The sequence below is a fragment of the Misgurnus anguillicaudatus genome, chromosome 10 (assembly GCF_027580225.2).
Source record: "Misgurnus anguillicaudatus chromosome 10, ASM2758022v2, whole genome shotgun sequence".
NCBI classification, from domain to species: Eukaryota; Metazoa; Chordata; class Actinopteri; order Cypriniformes; family Cobitidae; genus Misgurnus; species Misgurnus anguillicaudatus.
This window is the reverse complement of record NC_073346.2, coordinates 5,824,727-5,847,663: the sequence shown is the minus strand read 5'-3', so window position 1 is coordinate 5,847,663 and position 22,937 is coordinate 5,824,727. Positions and strand designations below refer to the sequence as shown.

Genomic DNA, 22,937 nt, shown 5'->3' with positions numbered 1-22,937 from the left:
TCATGGAAGAGAACGATCCGCGATTGTTGTTTCCAGTAAAATATTCACACTGCGCTGTACACCCGTTTTAAAACGTGTTAAAACTCCATAGTATGAGAGTGCGCATTTAGTTTCAGTTTTGGTTTCACTCGCTCCGTATCCAACAAAACAATCCACTCACTCTGTGTCCGTCCGACAAAACGATCCATGTACTCCATTTTCTGATTAAATATCTTCCTTTAATCTTGTTTATCATTTAAATCAAACAATATATGATCTTAAATATCATGGATGCGGTAAAGAAAACTGTGCGACTCCACTGTATTCCAATGAGCGCACTATCCGCCGCAAGCTTCGCAGTCTCCAAATTCTTAAAGAGACAGTACACAATTTTAACACATTATATATTTTCAATGTAAACATACAGAATATTTGTCTAAATGGTCTAAATGATATACATAAATAAGTAAGCTTACATATTAAGATAATTTCTAACAAAAAAACTTCAAAGGCTATTTAGGCTGAATCTAAAGCAAAATAGGCTCCTACAGTATGTGATATTTTAGAGTCTTACATGTAAAATAGCCCATCCATATAAGAAACTTTACTAAAATAATAGTACATAACCACTAAAATAATCTAACCAAAGAGTGACGCCCACTCTGGCTTACAGGCTATCATTTTATTGTTTGACTGTTCAGTACTGTTCATATTTATGTTTAAAAAGCAGACATAAAAGTAACTTAAAAGTTACTTTCCCTAGTAACTAATTACGTTTGATATACAGTAACTGGTAAAGTAATTCAATTACTTTTAAAAGAAGTAACTAGTAACTGTAACTAATTACTAATTTTCAGTAACTTGCCCAACACTGATAAACACACACTGACAAAATGACCTATTCAACCAAGAGAACCAGTAAGCATTATGTTAAAGGCGGAGTCCACGATGTTTGAAAAACGCTTTGGAAAAGGAAACAGGCCGACTACCAAAACACACTTATAGCCAATCAGCAGTAAGGAGCGTGTCTACTAACCGACATCCTTGCCGGGTTGCGTATGTGTGGGGCGGGTCTATCAACAGAAGGTCCAGATTCTATTGGGGTAGGGGCGTGTTTGTTTACGTGATTTTAAATATCAACATTGGCTTTCAAACATCGTGGACTCCGCCTTTAACCTGTCTGTCTTCTTTGTCCGAGCTGTATTTTTCTCTCTGAGTGATTGTGAAATCTAAAATGTTTTCACATTTTAGCATAAACATTTATTAAACAAATCAAGTCATATGGTAGCCTGGGTTTCCTCATGCTGCCTTGCGCGCAAATTTATTCATGCTGCAAGTCTAGCATAGAAACTATGGACCTATTTGCCCCTGAAATAGGAACCAGTCACAGAATGGGGAGGGGGCAGTAAGACAATGACGAGGTCTATGTGACACGCCGAAGCAGTTTTGTTATTTGTTATAACACGGCAACAGACGCAAAGTTACTTTTCAATGCAGCCTTAGATAGTGTTCTAAGCAGTTTTGAACACAAGTTTATTTTAAAAAGAGCAACTTTTGGTGTTCAGCAATTTCATATCCAAGAAGGATGTTTGTATATGGCAAGACATGATAGCCATAGAGTTTTATAGGACCAACCTGCTAGGCATTGTCGTCTACAAAGTACAATTAACTTATAAATGTTAAGTGGTATTTATTAATATCATATTGTCATTATGCCTGTACTGTGGTTGTCATAGTGCCACTAAAATGTGTTACTTTTCAATACAATATACAGTTACCGGTTTAGTTGCATAGCTTTCAGCGGTGTGCACTCGTACCCGATAAAAGTCGTTTACTTTTCAATTCATGGTTTCTACATACGTTATCTGGTATAATTGAAACGATTGGCTATGAGCTACGTACAGACGCATTTGCTAGACATTCGTAGTGCCCAATAAACGGCTCTGGGCATTCGTAAACCACGCTTCAAATACGAGAAAATTAGCATATGGTTCCAGACCACGTCTCATTCTCTATGAGACTTGTCTGATGTTAGCCAGGCTAGTCATATGGATTATTTTATAATGAATGTTTGGGCTTCTTGAAATATTAACATTTTGGGTCATGTTCATTTCAATTGTTGGATCTACAACAAAAATATATTGATTTCAGTTTAGCTGAAGACAGAAAGTCATAAACTGTGTAATACACCTGAGATGGGATGAGGGTAAATAATAAAAAAATCATTTGTTGATTAATTATTAAAAAAGTTTTTGTTTTTCATGTAAATGTAAATAACAGAATGCAAAATAACAGAAAAACGATGCATTGTTTGTGATATGCTTTACACATCACTAAAGGTACACCTTGTCCCCTTGTAGGTGAATAAGGAATGTCATTGCTTCCAATGGAAAAACCAAACCGCATAAGTGTCATTTTGAGCAGAAAAAAAACAAGCATTTAAAGTGGAAGATGTAAAGGTGGACTTTTATGCTTAGACTTTATCTTTATTAATACTCAAGGCTAATACCTTTGAGAAGTTACATCTTTAAAGGTAAAAGAATTAACCCTCTGGGGTCCGACCATTGTGGGACACTGGGAGAGGTTCTGACATGCTCTTACATTTGGTCTTTTTTCAGTTGCTTTATAACATAACAATGGCTAATATCATATAACACTGTATTCAACACAAACTGTGCTACAATAATAAGTAAAATGTATGTACATGTTTGTATTTTTAAGTAAATCATGTTTATGCATGGTTAGTAAAAAATGTTGCTGAAATAAGGCCAAGGAACACATACTAAACATTTCTTTACAAACAATAAAGTTCTCTACTCTCTCTACAAAAAGATGTAAAAACCATTTTACCCACTCATTCACATTAAACAATACATTGATTTAACTTTAGTAAGACACTTTTTTACTGTGTAAAGGCATGCAAGGGAGGGTCAATAGTCATGAATATTGATGTGTTTCACACCTCAATATTTTAAGACTGTTTTCAGCTTATCTAAATGTAATATTTATAGGTATGCTTAAATAAAAAACTACCAAAAAACATTTATGACCAAATTCCTAATATTTTTTTTATTTGCATATATTTACTGAAAATTGAAGTTGAGACAAAAAAATCAGATTTTAAGTTGAAAATTCATTTTAAAAAACACAATGCTAATGTTTTAACAATTATTTTAGGAACAATTTAAGAGTGAATATTTGATGGAATAACCCTGATTTTTAAAAACATCTTGCATGAGTCCTTTCATGCTCTCAGTCTTGTACATTGCTGTTGTGTTGGGGTGACTTTGCAACTCCTGAGGTTCACTGTTTGAAGTCAACAAACACTGGACTAAAATGATAACAATGTAGAAATAATGATAAAAGGCAAACTGGAGTGGCCTCTTAATTTTGTCAGCGTCTGTATTCGAAATAATTTGTACTTGTACACATGCAGTGAATTAAAATGCGTATTTATTTTATTATGCAGAAAGGGGGACACCCAGAGTCTCAAAAAGTGATGCGGATTTCACGTCAAATAGTGCAGCTAAAGTAGGGAATACCCTGAGTGCGTTTAAAACTGACCTGGGGTAAGGATTTTGCTTCCTTTCAGGGTTTGGCACACCGGAGTCACACAGCGGAAAGCTATTGTAGATGCCGCCAGTGTGTTTGACTTTTAAATGTGGCCCAACACGGATGTGCTGTTTGCGACCCCCTTAAAGGTGCAGTGTGTAGATTTTAGCGCATCTAGTAGTGAGATTGTGAATTGCAAACAACTGCACAGTCCACCGTCAACAAAACGCATAGAGAACATGCGGAAGCCGCCACAGGACAAACATGTTGTCATCTAAGACAGTGTACAGTAGTGACAAAACTGCCAATTAGGGCATCTGTAGAAACATGGCGGCACAAAATGGCGACTTCCATTTAAGAGGACCCACATTGTATGTAGATAAAAACGTCTCATTTTAGGGTAATAAACACATAACGGTTCATTATGTAAGGTCTTTATACACCACTAATAATATAGTTATGTATATTATATTGCATTTCTGTCAAGAGATCCTTCTAAAAGTTACACACTGCACCTTTAACGTATTGTTACTGCATCTGAATGAACATACGTTCTATCTGACATGACATACTGTTGCGATATTCAAACATAAATGTGCTTTTAGATCATGCTTCTTGAATGAGCGTTTTTAATTCATAAAAAATATTTTAAAAATCTGATGTGAAAATATGATTTATAAAAATTATTTGTCATCAGTCTACCACCGCCTATGCGGCCCACTAGATGGCGTTCCGAGGACCACTAGTGGGCCGCAGCCCATCGTTTGAGAATCACTGACTTACGTTTTAAAAAACCTCTTACACAGCTGAGATATAAATCTTGGTTAGATAAAAGTATAGTTTCAAGAATTAGTGAAGTTCATGTCACAAAGACTAAACTAGACTGCCAGCACAACAGTTGATAAAAATATTCTGACTTGTAATACGCATAAACAAAGGAGAAGTATCATAGCAACCAAAGCGCTCAGCTGAAAAAAGCTGGCAAGCGCCTACAATCGGCGTCTACCTGACGTTTTCAGCCGCACTTAAAGGGACAATAAATACGATTTTCCCCAATCTAAACTAACAGTGCTCTCTAGCGCCACACTTTTCCAAATGTGTGTTGCACCTACGGTAGCCATTATGTACTCACTGATCTCCTTATCTGTTTCAGCTGGTTCACGTGTTCCGAACGAAAATGTGTTGCGGTAGGCTAGTGCTTTTTGTCCCTCTCTGCTATTATAGTTTATCAATATGGTGAAACGACATGGAAGCCTCCTTGGACTTACTCGTTCAATGTAAATAAAGAGAAGAAATTCTGAGCTTACAAAGAAAAGATAGATAATTGGCAGAGGTCATTTGACACCAATGAGGACATATTTATGAATAAAGACATTGATTATGACTAATAAAAAACTACACATTGTCCCTTTAAACGCTTTGGTGTACACACACCTTAACAATAAAGAAAAACTTTAATTTAATAAAAAACAAACAGCACCAACCAGCCTCATTATTTCATGTTTATTCTTAGAAAATAATGAAACAAGTCCCACGTTTTGGTAGCAGCACTAAAAAATTGCAAACTTCATTCGTTTGAGGAAAATAAAGAAATAAAACCGTGAAGAGATAACATTCAGGTTCATTCACTTTACTGTGTGCAGATAGTGAGGAAAGCTAAACTGATTCTAGAAAGATCTCTGTTGGGTCTCTGGCCATAAAACCACCTGCATCGTTCCCTGCTCACAGAAAAATAATGACGAGAGCCAAATGAATTCATTAAAACGGCTGGAAGATGGCCTGCCACAGGCCGTTCGAATTAAGACATCATCAAAACTGGATTAAAAACAAAGGCTGTGTGTAATCTAGTGTGTGATAATAGCATATAATTAAACAGATTGGCATGATGCTGAGTAAACAAAGCACTGGGGAGAGATTTGAGACTTAAGAGTTCAGATTTATCTTTTCTCTGTGGCTTTACACATATAAGTCACCGCCTTAGACTTATAAGATTATATCTGTTTTGAGATATTGAGCTTCAAAGTTTTTACATTACATTTGACTTTGTAGTAGGGTTGTGCAATCATTTTAGATTTTTTACAAATTACAAACACAAGATAATTGACGCAAAACAATTATTATAAAACGGGCAGTTCTTGATCTTCATTCTGATTGGTTGAAACGCGTTCTAAGCCGTGATAAAATACCCCGGTAACCCCACGGTTCAGACCGCATTACATAAGTATCACTACGCCACTGTTGCCGCGTACTGATTTATGAAAATAAACACCACGGTCTTTAATCACATTTTTAATTTGTCTACAATTGCACAATTAATGGTGATATGCATATAAATGTCAATAAATATTGTTGAGTCATCTCATCAATAAAGATAAAACTCTCCCTGAGGAGTTTATAACTCAAATTCATATTTCCGCTATCCACTGGTTGGCGATCTTTTCCAACTTAAACACTGACGCGCTTCACTCGACATTAAAAACACTGTTTTTTTGTCTCCTAAAAAAGTTCTTCACAAAAATTGAATTATTTCCGCTTTTAGCTGAAAATTTGAGAGGTGATAAGAGAACAAATGAAGGTAGGATGAAAAGGTTTTTTTAAGCTGAGGGTATGTTCTTTCATTTGATATTTTATGTTTATTTGAAGATAATTTTTCTGTAAGGCATTAAACTAAAACTGATAAAATGCAAAAAAAAAACGATGATGGAGAAAGAGTTAAGCATACTTTCAAGCATATTTGATCATCACTTCAACAGTTGCACGATATAAATGTTAAAGTATAATTTAGATGAATGTTGATTTATAAAAATAAACACCACAGTCTTTAATCATATTTTCATTGTGCCTTTGCTGCGTCTGTGTTGGTTGGGAACTGCGCTCTGTTTCAGCCACACTTGATTCTGAGGAACTACTTTGTTTGGTGGAAGAGTAATATTTGTGTGAATATAATTACAACTTATTTGTGTCTTATTTTATGAAATCCTGCTATGCATATGAAGTAACCGTTTTATAAAAGCAATAAGCCCTGCAAAGCAGTGGGGTTACAGTGCATTTTATAACAGCTAAGGGGGTTTTAGCTCCGCTTCACGTGATGCCTAACAACCCCCCTTACATGTTATAAAATGCACTGTAACCCCACTGCTTTGTGGGGCTTATTGCTTTATAGTGCAATTAAAATATAAATCGCGTGCTGCTGGAATGATGTGTTTGCAAGGCATTTTGAAGGCACTACTGCTTTGACATGTCTATTGCAATACTTACTTAATAAAAAGCTTAAATAAATGCATGTTTTCAAAGTCATTAAGTAATCGTGCTAAATAATCTTGATTATGAATTTGACCAAAATAATCGTAACTATGATTTTGCCCATAATCGAGCAGCTCTACTTTTCAGATAAAACTTTTTTTGTTTTTTTAAATAAAAAGTTCTAAAACCTGAAAAAAACTACATAATGTAAATAAGTTTTAAGAAAAATGAAAGATGTCACCTTATAATTCCAAGCCAGTGAATTGTTTGATTCATGTGATATATGTGTGCGTGTTTCTATCATGTCACGTGTTTTGGTTTTACCTTGGATCCTCCGACGAAGGCAGAAGTCTTTGTGGCCTCAGCGAATGAGTCATAAACGTGAGGGTAGCGGATGCGTTCATATTCTCTGTGTCGGCCTAACACTGGAGAATAACGTGCATTCAGCAAGGCCTGCTCTCTATATACAAACACAAACATATACAGAGTTATTTTCTCTTTAGCTAAAGCAGCTCTCCTACAAATTGATATAATGAAATGTTTTACACAAAGCAGGTTCTGAGCTGTTCAAAATCAATACACTTTCAAAAAGCATGTCCAAATGTGACAAATCACAAACAAGCATCTCGCTTAAGTGGTTTATAGTATCAAGAATATATATAAACGCTAAACACAAACACATTCATCTATAATCATTACTAGAGGGGAAATTTTGCATTTTAAAGTGCAAAGCAAAATTAAACGGTTTTGGCAATTTAAAACACAAAAGACATCAGACTTCACATGAACTTGTGACCGAGTCTGTGGGTATAAAATATCTAAACAGAACCTGATCTGTGTGTATTTCACTCAGCCATAAGTACTGTTGTTAAAACAGACATGTTATCAGACCCGAAAGCTCAGCTTGCCACCAACTCTCGAGCTCTCCGGATTAAATGACACACTTTAAAACGACCGTCTGGAACGAGTCTGATACATTAACATGCAATACTGATAGGCATCAAAGCAAGATTCAATCTATGAAACAGGTGTCACACGTGTCCTGGTCATTTACACTAATGTTAAATATGTTCGTGTCTGAAGAAAACAAATATTTCACTTTAAAGGGGCCATGGCATGAAAATCAGACTTTTTCCATGTTTAAGTGCTATGATTGGGTCCCCACTGCTTCTATCAACCTAGAAAATGTGAAAAAGATCAACTCAATAACTTAGTTTTGGTAAACCATTCTCTATAAGCACATAAAAAAGGTCATTGAAATTTGGCTCTCCTTATGATGTCATAAGGAGCTCTTATTATAATAATACCACCCCTTAATCTGCACTATCCAACCACAGCACTGCCATTTAGTGCAGAGAAAAGAGAGAAAGAAAATAATTGACAGCACAATTGAGTTTCAATTGCAACAAACCACCATCATTGTGATCAGTGTTTGAGTTTCGTCAGCTTATTTGCATTTTAAAGGACACACCCAAAACGGCACATTTTTGCAGACACCTACAAAGTGGCAATTTTAACATGCTATAATAAATTATTTATATGGTATTTTGAGCTAAAACTTCACATATGTGCTCTGGGGACACCAAAGATTTATTTGACATCTTAAAAAAGTCTTGTTCCATGGCCCCTTTAACATGGTAAATAATGCAGTAAATGATTGTTGCTAAGTTTTAAATTTTCTATTGGATGCAAATTCAGATCATATTGAAAGGGGTGGTGTAGTCTGAACTTTTATCTGATCATCAGAAGAAAAGTACGCATGTTAACTTAACACGTAAATCATAGTATTTCTTCAATTGGATGCAAAAATACCTTGTGCATATGTGCCAAGCATTTGTGCTTAAGTTCACGACTTATATTTACATGATATAACATGATTCTTGTCACAGAAACATGCAATAGCAAGGTAATGCCAACATGCATTATTAAAGTAATGGGGACACGCTGCAGCAGTGAATACTTTCATAACATTACATAAAGCAATAAAATTGCATTAAGCCTCTCAAAAAGTGTGTTTTCATTGCCTGTGTCTAAAAAAAAACTTTCTCCAACTCAACTTTGTACATTTATGTTTAAAATGTTTTAGCTAGTAGATTTTTCCGTGGGTTAAAGATCGATGAATTCCGTTCATTGGTCATTGGGATGCTTTTGGGCTAGTTTTGAATTTCCATTTGGTTGATTTTAAAACGTGAAGCTGGCAACCCTGGCTGTGCGTTTGCGCAGACGTTTGGTTTGGATTACATAGAATGTACATGTAAACAACATTTTAATCAGATTCAAATGTTTGGGGTACACGTAAACTGTTGTGCAAGTAAACACAGCTACTGTTATACAGAATATTTAAGAAATCAATGTTTGAGATGTTAAGGTAAGAACTGTCCAAACATATACTTTACATTAGTTACAAAACACACCCGAAACATTTACATCAATGAGAAGAGCTGCAGAAAACACTGGATAAAACACACATCAATTCAGAGATTTATATATATTCAATTTCATTAAATTGAAGATCAATTCAAATCAGTGAATTGAGCCCTACTTAATCTACATAAAAACCTGAGGTAAACTATTTTACTGAAAATGTAATAAACAGTCAATAGATAACTCAACCATTTAAAACACTCAGCTTTTACTTCAAGTTAAAATTACAATTATCATCACAACAGCACTGCTACTGAAAAAAATGAACAAAAAATAATAAACCTGAAACAGAGATAAAGACTTAATGAGGCAGATAAGCGAGTAAAATAAAACCTTTCATTTTTTCGAATATAAAATGTTTAAAAAAACAAACATCTTCACTATGCTATCCCAAAACATTTAAACCAGACATATGAATATGAAAGATTAGGCTGACCTCTCCTTTACTTTATGGGGTGCTTTCCCAGCCAGGGATTAGCTTAAGCCAGGTCTTAGTTTAATTAGAAAATATAACTAGTTTTAACAAACATGCCTCACTAAAAACATTACCTGTGTGCATTTTGAGGTAAAACAAAGGGCACAGATGTATTTTAAGATATGTCAGTGCAAGTTGTTTTCAGTTTGGACAGCTCTTACATTTATTTTAGTCTATGACTACTCTAATCCGTGTCTGGGAAACCACCCCTATAAGATTTATTAATAGTGATATTGTGTTCAGACCAAGCATGCCGCACAAGCCCTGAAAAGTGAAGTCAAAACATCTCGATCGCCCGCCAGTGACTGGTCCCAGTATAGGTCATATACCCCGCCTCCCCATGTTATTCAATGGGACTTGAGACCAACAAAAAATTTTAATAACACTTCAATTATTTTTTTTTCCGAAGCTGGTTTCTGTCATTTACTGTAGTTTTTATCACGCTGATGTACATTAAAATATTTGTTTTTAAAATAGGTTTGTGTTTAGTTAGTTATTTAATGATATAAAAACGGTGGTGTCACGTCATGATTGACAGCTTTTAAATCGTGTGATATCGCCCATTCTGCGAGAGCGAGGGCGGGGTCTTGATTTCGCTGCTTTACTTCCTGCTCACTACTGCACATGACTGGTCCCGAAATCGCTACTGCGCAGAATCAAGACCCAAGATTTCAGTCCTTATCGGGACACTGACGGCTTCACTTTTCACCAATGGAATAGAGCGAACGGGCGTCGTCCATCTTTTTTAAAGGTCTATGGTTCAGACAGAATTACAGACGTTCGATATGATGATGATAGTGAGCATCTAAAGTGTGCATGAGGTCAAATTTATTGTGAACAGACTAAAGTGCTGACACACTTCTATTTCTTTAACAACTCATCAAATAATATACAGATATTAACTACGGTGACCATACGTCCCATTTGGCTACATTTTTTGAGTGGCAGCAAAGTCAGCCAATCAGTAATGAGATTGCAAATTAAGCCAGGAGGGGGAGTCAAATAGGTGCAAAACCACTTGTTTAAAATCCCCCACCCTAATAGAGCTATCTGAGAGAGGTTTTTAGGAAGCTTCTAAGGCATTACAGACCCAAACAAAACATTTTTGTCTACATGTCACATCACAGAACAAGGATAAATACCCCGTTCAATCATTCTTTGTCACCTTTAAGGTAAGAATGAAACTACAATTGTATATCTTATGTTTTTAACTGAATGGCGTATGCGGTCAACAAATACGACTTCCGGAAGATGCACCGAAATCCTGGCCAGGATGCTTGCGGGAACAATGGCACGTATGGTCACCCTATATTAACTATTATGCTGGCAGGAGTGTTTATGTTTGTTCTGTATGCTGTTAGTGTAAGCTTCAATGATTTCTATATTTCTGTATTTACGACTCAATCGTTTTACTTGAAAAGCAGATCTTGGACATTTTTAAAAAACCAATCACAATATAAAGCTGTCTGATCGCACACTCCTAGTTGTTGTTTTGCAGTCAGACGGTGAGGTATTAACACCTCATCTCTAATCTCCTCCTCATGTTTTGCCTCATTTGGACGGCAGCATTTTTAATTAAACAGATCATTGCTCTTTTCATCCAGCGAAAATTAAACATTATGAGAAAATCCCTCCCGTAAAAGCTCCAGATAACACACTTTTATCTCTCTCTCTCTCTCTCTCTCTCCTATAGCCCACATCCTGATGAAATATGTAGACGGCCACTTGCTTCTGTGATGAAAGAGAGAGAGAGACAATAAGATAGAGAGACATGCGCTCACCTCTGCAGTCTCAGCTCCACAGGGTCGAAATGAAAAGTGCTCTCCCAGGACTCCCCTTCATCTCCCCGTTTCTCTCGTTTTCTCTCTCTCTTCTCCTCTTTTCTGTATATCTTCATCATCTGTTTCTCCTGTTCAGACTGGATGGTCACCTGACAGCCGTACGTGGGCTTGGTGGACTCACCAATTCCTTTGTCAATTCCTTTGTTTTTGCCTTTGTCACAAAATGAAAATGAAAGGAAACAAAATTGTAAAATTATTTCTTCATAACACGCAGGCTACGACTCACAACATCAAAGATTAAATAAATCAAAAAGTGCAATCACCTGCTCATTTTCACCCATTATGTATTTGACACTAGCATACACAAAATGTACTATAAAGATTTAGAAAATATATGTAATATTTATGCATTTAAATGTTTTGATTAAATTGTATTGTTGAATTAAGATATTAAATACGGCTAGTATAGGTTAAACGTTTTGGGTAGTCATCTTGCAATGTTACAAAAAGGTAATGGATCTGTCAGAAACTAAAGGAAAATGACCTTCATTAACTTATTGGAGCTGTTTGGAAATCAGCGTTGCCCTATGAAACTCTTTCAGCTCGTGTCTTGTAAGATTTGGTAAAGCCAAGAGTTGAATATTAACCCTATCAGAGGGTTAAAGCGCTATCAAACTGCCTCTGTCTGGAGCACAACAGCTCAATAAAAGGCCCAATAGCTCTTGAAAGCAGATGAGATGGGATGATTGCATCGGGTCTGGGCTGATTGTCTGAATGATCTCTTCTTTATCTGCTTTAAAGGCTCGGCTACGACAAACCCATCTGCTCGCTCTATTCACAGCACGTCCTTCACTCTCTCACTGTCTGAACACCGCAGAAAGTACTGATGCATACTAAAACCGGTAAAATCATCAATTACTGACCTTCATACTTGTTTTGTTTGTGGACAAGTTATTAGTTTTTATATCTTAGCCGCAATTTCCTGCACCAAAAAGAGGGATAATTTATGATTTCATTATGATTTCACATCCCATATCCAAGAGGAAGCAATTTTAGCCTTCAACAGTATGTAAATATCCTATTTAAAACAAGTCAGCATTGTCAGGTTTGCAGTCAGGTCTAATATAATCCACATTACACTGTGACAGATCTAGAAACCAACCTGTGCTAAAGTGTGCCAACCAAATTGTTAAGATCACACCAAAAAGTACAAGCCCAGTTTCTGATTCACCACTAGGTAGCAGAAGTAATTGATTTAGACATGTGGGAGGGATTTGTGTATGAAAGTTCAGGACAATTTTCAAAGGTCAAAGTAAATAAGGCAAAACATTGAGTAAACGTCAATGCTGCTGTACTGTATATTAAAGCCTGTTTCACAATGGGGGTAAGCGTTAACGTTTGATGGAGGGCGTGTCTGAAGTGTGGTCAACACAGCCAATCACAGTGGCCGCAACACATCCTCCTCTGTTCTCCGGTCTTGCATAAATGTAATTGGCTGGCTCTGCAATAGGTTATTTGCATAAGGCGATCTGATTTGCTGACGCACGCGTTGGTGCTAGAAAACTTGAAACATTTTCGACTTCCGCCACAAGTAATGGCAGTGACGCAACGCCAACCAGTGTTGTTTTCATCAACGAAATGAAAATGGCTCTAAGGTGACGAAAACATGACAAGACGCTTTCGAGTTTTCGTTGACGAGACGAGACGGAACGAAAATGAATATAAGTTTGACATTCACAATGCATGTAATTTCTGCCTATTTCGTGTGAAATCCGTCTGTTTAGCTAAAAAGTATCAGCTATGCTGCCGCTTACTATCCTTGTTTTGGGTACACCCACAACCCGGCTGCCACCATGCCATGCACGCGGACCAGATTTCACACATAATAACACACCTGCGGCTGTGGCGAGTTCGAAGGACCGTGAAAACGACGGGCTGGTTTATGGACATACTTGTATAATCCATCAGAAAGAAAAACGTAGACTAAAACTTCACTAAAACTATCAAGTTTATAAGTGATTAAAAGTGACTAAAACTAAAAGGCATTTTCGTCCAAAAGACTAAGACTAAAACTAAAAGAACTCAAAAACAACTCTGATGCCAACAAATCTACAATTCAGTTCGGCAACGCATGACTTCACCCATTTAAAGTAAATGAGAAGCGTTAATGCTTATGCCCCGTGTGAATGTGCCGTAAGACTTTATGTCCATTTTAAGTGCCATTTAACGCTGCATTATCATGTCCCTCTATTCTGCTCAATGGCAAAGACATCTCCTAATGCAGTGCTTCCCCATCCTGGTCCTCGAGCACCCCCTCCCAAAAAGTTTTAGATGTCTCCTTATTTAAAACACCTGATTCAACTTATCACCCATCTTCCAAAATGGTAAACATGTCTCCATAACAAGCTGATGAGTTAAATCCGGTGTGTAAAATAAGGAGACATCTAAAACTTTTTGTGTGGGGGTGATAGAGGACCAGGATTGGGAAACACTGACCTAATGCAAAGACAAAAGACATTTGACAAATCAGTAAAGAATCACAGTAGAAAATAGTGGTGGGTGGGTGATTTGATCAAAACATTTTTTTTAAGTTTTACGGTTTATCACAAAGGACATCTGGATTTTAACAACAGTAAAACAGTACAATGACAAACTCACTTATATTAAAAAGAACTTTAAAATCAAACTTTTATTAAGAAAACTTGAGGCTTAGGTGCCCAATGCATTTTTTAAACTCAGCCAAAGTCTTTTTAAGGAAGTGGCATCACTGTCAGATACTGCATATGCACAAACCCTTTGGTAGAAAACTGGTAGAAAACACTGTGACTTTTTTTGTGGGCGGAGTTTAGGTGAAGGCAGAAAGACCGCTTCACTAACACTAGCTGAAGCCGAAAGTATACTAGGGACGTCCGCATTACGTCATTTTCGTCATCAGGAGGGTCCGCAGTCGTCCAGAAAGCTGTGGAGCATGTTTGTTACCATAATGTTTGATTCCTGTTCTTTGTTGTCTTCTTGTTTGTTCTAAACTGTGTTTGCAATGGTGGATCGGCTACTTTTCTTCACCTTTACTAATGTTTTTATGTACTGTAAATGTCACCAAATCAGTGCTGCCCTGACAGCCTGGTAGAGTAATCATTTGAATAAGAAATCATTTGTATTGCGTATAGTGTCAAACGCGGCCATCCGCGTTTAGTCGCGGGGAGTATACTTGGAAAACTCTGTGGATGCGTGCGCGCGCGAGCCACAATAAAATCCCCCCAAAAATACAGTTTTTCAATTTCATTTCGACTTTAAGAACCCCATATCAAAGTGCTGAATGCCTTAAGGGACTACGACACGTCCCTTAAGGCATTGTTTCTGCCATTTGTTCACACCTTACACATTTCTTGGGACGACTCCGTGTTTTTACGGAGGGCTTCGTGTGGATTTAACCTAAATTAGTTTTGTTAGTTTGTTGCTAACACTTTATGATAAGGTTGTATTTGTAACCATTAGTAAATGCATGAGCTGACATGAACTAACAATAAGCGATAGTTTTTTATCATTTATGAATTATTGTTCATTGTTAGTTCATGTTAGTTAATGCATTAACTCACAATGTTAACAACAAATACTGAAACAATAACTGTAGAAAATTCGATATTATCTGACTGGCACACACTTTCCAGGACCATGAAGGCCATTTGAAAAAGTTAACTTTTAATGGTCGGAACCAGACTGACTGACCCTTACACGCTCATGCAATGGATAGATTAAGTGACGGGATTATCTCCAGTTAAGTTAAGTGGCCTGATATCTGCACCCATCTCATAGAGAAACCGACTGTGTATATTAATGGGAATTTGAGGGTGTATGATTAATTAGATGTCTATTACTTATGTGCTGGATTGTTGCGGACATGAAGAGTGCAATAAAATGTCCAATTGAAGCCTGTACTAACACAACAACAGAATATTTGCGTTCTTTTGGTAGCATGACTCAGTGCTGATTTGTATTGGCTTCCTCCAGTTTTCCCTTTGCTTGCCTCCAGATAGCTCTGTGACGCAATCATGACTAAAAGGGTTAACTAGCAGGGACTGTCACAAAGAACAGGTGAGTCTGTACAGAGGCCCTTCCTCAGAGGATATAATTCTTTGATGTTTGATGATTGGCTCTTTTTACTGAGAGGCGGGACTTCCTTTGCTAGACAAGCCAGATTGAAAGTTGTGATCTCCCCCATTCAAAGCAATAGCAGTGACGTATATTGGGTATACAGTGGTGTGAAAAAGTGTTGGCCCTCTCCAGATTTCCAATGTTTTTGCATACTTCAGAAAACCAAACAAATTTCAATATGAGTCAAAAATAACACACGTGAAGACAACATACCATTTTTAAATGAAGGTTTTTATTATTAAGGGAAAACAAAATCCAAAACTACACGGCCCTGTGTGAAAAGTGTTTGCCCCCTAAACCTAATAACTGGTTGGGCCTCCCTTAGCAGCAACAACTGCAATCAAGCGTTTGTGATAACTTGCAATGAGTCTGTTACAGGGCTGTTAAGGACTTTTGGTCCGCTCATCTTTGCAGAATTGTTGTAATTGGAGGGTTTTCAAGCATGAACTGCTTTTCTAAGAATTCAGGTCAAGACTTTGACTAGGCCACTTCACAAGTCTTTATTTTGTTTTTTCAGCCATTCAGAGGTGGACTTGCCGTTGTGTTTTGGATCATTGTCTTGCTGCAGAACCCACGTTCGCTTTAGCTTGAAAAATCCTTCAGGATTTTTTGGTAGACAGCAGAATTCATGGTTCCATTTATCACAGCAAATCTTCCAGATCCTGAAGCAACAAAACAGCTGCAGACCATCACACTACAACCACCATATTTTACTGTTGGTATGAGCTGAAATGCTGTGTTACTTTTACGTGAGAATGGGACACATACCTTCCAAAAAGTTAAACTTTTGTCTAATCAGTCCACAGAGTCTTGAGGATCATCAAGATATTTTCAGGCAAAACTGAGACGAGCCTTTATGTTCTTTTTGCTCCGCAGCAGTTTTCGTCCTGAAACTCTGCCATGCAGGCCATTTTAGCCCGGTCTCTTTCTTATGGTGGAGTCATGAACACTGACCTTAACTGAGGCAAGTAAGGCCTGCAGTTCTTTGGATGTTGTTGTGGGGTCTTTTCTGACCTCTTTGTTCAGTCGTCGCTGCACGCTTAGGGTAATTTTGGTTGGCTGGCCACTCCTGGGAAGTTTCACCACAGTTCCATGTGGAGTCCCAAAGCTTTAGAAATGGCTGTATAACCTTTTCCAGACTGATAGATCTCAATTACTTTCTTTCTCATTTGTTTCTGAATATCTTTGGATCTCTGCATGATGTGTAGCTTTTGATGATCTTTTGGCCTACTTCACTCTGTCAGGCAGGTCCTATTTAAGGGATTTCTTGATTGCGAACCGGTGTGGCAGTAATCAGGTCTGGGTGTGGCTAGAGAAACTGAACTCAGGTGTGAGTAATAACTACATCAGTAAACCACAGTTATGTTTTAACACGGGGCAACCACTTCTTCAACCATGTGGGCCATGTAGTATTGGATTTAGTTTTGCCTTAATAATAAAAACCTTCATTTGAAAATTGCATGTTGTGTTCACATGTGTTATCTTTGACTAATATAAAAAAAAAACTTGATGATCTGAAACATAAAAGTGTGACAAATATGCAAAAACATAAGAAATCTGGAGGGAAGAAATCAGCGCATCTATGTCAGTTCCAGAACAGTGGACCAAATCAGAAGACAGCGCGGGTGGGGCAAGCATTGCAAGCTTTTGTTTACAATAGCAAGTTGACATGGCAACAGTTTTAGTTGACTGAAACGAAAGTCCTTACAAGGAAGCCGCGTCACTCCGCCGCCATATTTGTAATGCCTCTGGGTCTTGTTAGAACAAGACATATCGACGTATCGATCCCTCTACCAAAACTGTTGCCATACAGCTACTGTAAAAAAAACTTTTCAAACCTGCGGTGTCTTCTGATTGGTCCACTGACCGTTGCAATCTCCCCCATTCATATTAATACCAGTGAAACATCTTGTTAATACCTTTGCTGATACTAGATATAACAAGATTGAGCACTTCTGTTACTATGAATAGGGGACAACGCAACACTCTTTAAAAACATTCCACCACCAATCCACTTCTAATGGTATGCTGTTTTTTTATTCATACTGTGTGTGTGTGTGTAATTCAAACTGGTTTAACATTTGAACCGGTATATGGCCTGGCAGTAGACTACAGATGGCGCTTTTCCATTGCATAGTACCCCATGGTTTAGTTTAGTTTGGGTCGGGTCTGCTCACCTCACTTTGGCGTGGTTAGCTTTTCCATCAAGTTAATATCACTTCGTAGTGGGAGGGATTATAGGCATGTTATTATATTTACGCTGCATACTGCTGTGACATCATACAAGTGAGAGGGTTGTTGTATATTCCCATACATTCATTTATTTTTCAGTCTGCCACAAAATTAAAATTGGCCACCCCAAATAGATGTTTGCACATCGCATTTATCACTACCTCTGTCTCACATGACAGTTTCTGTTCAAACACCCGACCCGTGGCGTCAGTCGACGGAGCTCCGCTGAGCCTCATTCAAGTTGCATTTAAGCATATATAATGTGGACATGCACGTCGCGAATGTGCCGCCACAAACTGCAAGTCTGGAAAAAACTGTTATCGTGTCCCGGATTCTCAACCTGTGGATGTTTTTCATCGCTAAAAGGGTGTTTGGAAACTTATAGCAGAACACAGATAACACAGACAGCGCAAGCTAGCAGTAAGCTAAAGCTAATATTTACATTATAGCAATAACGCTTCTCTCAGACCAATCAGTGAACTACAGTGTTTTCGCGTCACGTTTGGTATCAGCTCTGGTCGCTTGGAACCCCAACCGAGGTGGTACGAAAAAAAGTTTCGGGTACTACGTACTGCACCCAATGGAAAAGCTCCCAAAAGTAAGCTGACCCGGCCCAAACTAAACCAAACCGTGGGGTACTATGCAATGGAAAAAGCGCCAAGAGTGTCTATACTGGATGCAGCACAACTCTGGTGTCATTCAGTATTCCAACCTGCAAACACCACTTGCTTAACTATTGATGCATATGTTGAAACTATAATATTTTAAACTCCACCTACTAGAGATTAAGTAACTTGTTTGTATTTTTATCCAAAAATATGAACAAAAAGTCAATGCTTGTCACTTTAAAATGTTTAAATATTGCTGTTTATAATCGTGCATTAAAATAGTGGTGCATATTAATTTAATAATTATTCTTCCCTTAACAAGTTTTAGTTTAACATGTTTTGAGACTAAACACGATCAATCCTGCAAATAATACTTAAGCTTTCAATCAGAGAGAAGAACAGCATGCATCTTTAGATCATCTATGGGGAGTGTCCATGATTCAAAACACAAAAAATGATTTATTGGATGCACAGTGTGAAGTGAAAACCGCTGTTCAGTCTGCAGAACATCAAAGCTCATCACATGCTTGCTTAAAAGCCCCTGGATGATACTTATGAATTCTGGGAGATTAGACGAATGGAGTGTTTTGGAAAGAGAATCACTGATATATCAGGACCCAGGTGCATGAAAACCCTTCAGTGGGGTATGAGTCCTGCACGGGTCCTGCTTGATAAACCTGCTGTAATTAACAGAAAACCTGACCCATATACATGAATGGTTCGCTTAGGAACATGAAAAATAAAAAGATTATGATAATCACTCAATCAGTGTGGTAATTTAAAACCTTTAATGGTCTTTTGACAGAACATGAACACAAATAAGCAAAAGACCATTAAAAAATGCCTATCAATGTCGAAATAATCTGGACCATTGAACCCATAGTCCACCCCATGCCTATTGATTCCCAAACCGCACCCACAAAGCAAATGAAGTATAAATATTAATCCACCCGTTACATCAAATATTAGCGGTTCACTCCTCAGGTACTCCTGTGGTTTATACTGAGCATTTCATGATAGATTCTGTTAAAACAGATGGAGAGACGGTTGCTATAGTAACACAATCTCTCACAGTAAAACAGTACCTAACCAACCATTGCCTTAAAGGGTCATGAAAGCCCCCCTCTTTCGGCTTCAGTCTACCTCACTATCATTTTGAAAATCCAACTTAAATAAGTGTAGACCCTATGCTGTCAGAAGGAGGGCAGAGAGTGGGAATTACACAAATCATGTGTTTCAAGCAACAGTGGAATTAAAGAACAAACTAAACTTAATATAATAAATATTTAATTAAAGCAAAAGTCACATAAAACTGTTACAGTTGATATATGACAATACAGTGTTTGAAGAGATGGAAAAGCCCTCGGGATATCATACTTCATCCTTGCCTAGATGCAAAATGTTTTATGAGCAAGTCCACCTGTCTCCAATTCTCAAAGCTTTCTTGAGAAAAAGTGACCCGTGCTAGCAAATTGAGTCGGAGTTATTTATTTTTTGACAAAAATCCATAAATATGCATGATTTGTTGAATCTGACAAAACAAAATGACAGAGCTACACCTGTTTGAAGTTGATAAGAGTCAGCAAAGTCAATTTTAAGAAAAGTTGAATAAAAGATTTTTTATGGTTCAAAAACAAAATGACTGAAAATGACCTTAAAATCGCTGTAAAGCTAATAGATTTGGCACACACAAACTCAAAAACAATACTTGGGGTGTCCTCGACTAAGGATTTACATATTTGAATCAGAATTGTTGAATCTCTTGCCTAGAGACCCTTTTACAGCCCACGTGATCAAATAGTTGCACGCGCATTTTGGCAACAGAAGTGGTGTTGTTCCCCAGTGTTTCGTGTAAGTTAACATGTAAGTAACTCAGAAGATTTATCAAAATGGTTTCCCAGCATCAAAAAGTCTGGTTGTTGCATTTACAGTTGCACTAATATTTGTATATATTATTATATATTTTATTGTTATATTAGGCCATCTGCCAACTTCTTCAATCCACTCCACTATAGTATAAGGATCTGGTAGCCCGATTGATAAAGTCAACCTTTTTTTTAAGTTATTTTTTGGGCAATTTTTGCCTTTATTTGATAGATAGTAATAACAGAGATGAAAGGAAAGTATAGGGTGAAGAGAGGGGTATGGGATTGGCAAAGGACCTCGAGCTGGGATTCGAACTCGGGTCGCCAGAAGCGCGTCTGCACCGTGTGTCGGAGCAGCGTCCACTACACCATCGGCTCCGACTCAAGTCAACTTTTTAAAATAACTTTTTCTGTCTGTGTTGCTTAATCTGCTCGCGTAGCTTGACACGCTGCTGATTCTCACCATACTTCCGTTGCCAAAATGCGTGCGCATACGTTGCTGCGTCATCATTGTGTACAAACAGTAAAAGAAAAAAAAAATTGTCCCCACAAAGATAGGAATACCAGTGTTTTTGTGACCTTGTGGGGACATTTTGATCCCCATGAGGAAACAAGCTTATAAATCAAACAGAATGATGTTCAGTGTTTCCGCTATATACATTCTACTGTGGCGGCCTGCCACGCCTAAAATATCCCCGCCACACCTTCGGTTGTGGATAGAAGAGATACAGCAAACGAAATCTTGCCGGATGAGCACTGTTTTATCCTAATCCTTCACCCAAACCCAACTCTAAACTCTAAACAAACTTTCACACGATTGTAGGATGTATTTGTATCTCATTTAGCCAGAGCCGCTGTTTTCATCCTAATAATCCTACCTCTAAATCTAATCATTAACTTTTCTGCATTTGCTGTATCCCTTCTAGACAAAACCCACGGCGGCAGCTCGCAAAATAAAGAGCCCTGCCAGACTGGCTGTCTTTAAAAATAAATAAATTCCTTTCTGGATTCGCGTTGTAAACTCATTTATAAATAAATCGCCTAAAATATAATTATTTCCCCCATGGGTTTAGTTTAGACTTAAATCAACAGATGATGATTAGGCTACGTCTCTGTTTTGAGAAATAATAATAAAATAAATAAGCCTACACGACATATGTTACACTTAAATAATTATCAGATTGACAAAACAAATAAATTTGAAGTATTTGAGTTTCTGTTCTTTTTTGTGACGCGCTATAAAACCAAAGCAGCAGAAAGCACGTTTTGATGATTTTAAATAAGCACAAGGTTTTCTCATTATTGTGAGTTTAATACAACATTTACAGTTTATGTTGTTTTACTTTTATCTGTATGACAATACATTTAGGGTAATTTAAGGTGCAAGGCCATCACGCGTATGATGTTCACCGGCGCATATCTACACCGACGCAGCGCAGGGCTGCGAGAAATGACATTTCGATTTAACATATTACGAGTTTTTTGGACATTCATTTGTAATCACTGTACTCATATTATTAACTTATCGGGACATTAGTTATTCAGAATATAGGCTATAAGCGCAGCGCGCTGCTGACCGCTCAGCTGTCAATCTTCTGTGCTTCAGATCGACACTCACAAAGTTTCACATTTAATGACGAGATATTTGTCCAAAAACAAAAGGCTAAATACTGACTACTACTCATATGGGACTGTAAGACATTAATAGTCGAATCTGTTTGGAAGGAAACTTACATTATTCCTGTGGGAAGAGAAGGACGTTGGTAATAGAAACTTGAGGTAGACTGTGAGACTGTTTCATCTGTTTTCAGACAGCAGGGTCGGGGTACCCGCGGGTGAAACGCATAATATTTGAGGTAACGTGTGTAATAATAGTAACGTGTCATTTGCGTTGTAGATGCAGGTCGGTACTCAATAGGCAAGAGTTAAATGCGGGTCTAACATTCAACACCAAAATTCGACTCGATTCCGATAGGTAGCAGTTTTTAAATGGCCCTGTGCTTATTATTTGTGTTTAAGCTCTGTCTGAAGAACGTTAAAGGTTTATATTTAACTGTGCGATTTGCGGTGTGACCGGGTCGGGGTCTTTGTGTCAAACAGGCCGGGTGTGGAATAAGATTGCTGCTGATGTCGGATAACTATCAAACAGGACTGTGCGTGACTTTGCAACAGATCTGTAACGCTAAACACGAGCACGAACTTGCACACTACATTAAAACTACAATGAAAGACAAGGGAAAACAGAAATGATAACCAGGAGGCAGGCCATCAACAGCTGTGATTGACATCAATGGTAACATTAAATCATCTTGATCTGCTGCTAACTCGAAAAAGACGTCTCCAGACCAGAACTAAGCAGCTTACAATGACAGACAAAAAAATACAAAAAATGTACAGTAGATCTATACTTCTCAGCTTTTCCTTTTGACCAAAGTTATCTATGCCAATATTGCATATTAATCTGCATTTTTTTGTTTAATCAATATCAGATCATCTTTCCAAATAAACTTTCTAAACCATTAAATGGGTCATGAAAAACAGAAGTGTCCTGCAGCTTCTGAAATAAAACACTTCTTTAGTTTAACTAGTATTAAGTATTATTATTACTTGTTACTTATTGTAAAGT

General features: G+C 37.5%; 1 protein-coding gene across 2 annotated transcripts in view; it reads right to left on the bottom strand.

The window, feature by feature from the left end:
• ascc3 (activating signal cointegrator 1 complex subunit 3) overlaps window positions 1-22,937 on the bottom strand; it is a 266,202-nt gene that overhangs the window by 188,563 nt on the left and 54,702 nt on the right. For both annotated transcript variants that reach the window (XM_055209422.2, XM_055209423.2), the window contains exons 6-7: window positions 11,455-11,665; window positions 7,099-7,234 (exon numbers count right to left, since the gene is read on the bottom strand). In XM_055209422.2, coding sequence (XP_055065397.2) covers window positions 7,099-7,234; window positions 11,455-11,665 — 347 coding nt within the window. The remainder of the gene's footprint in view (window positions 1-7,098; window positions 7,235-11,454; window positions 11,666-22,937) is intronic.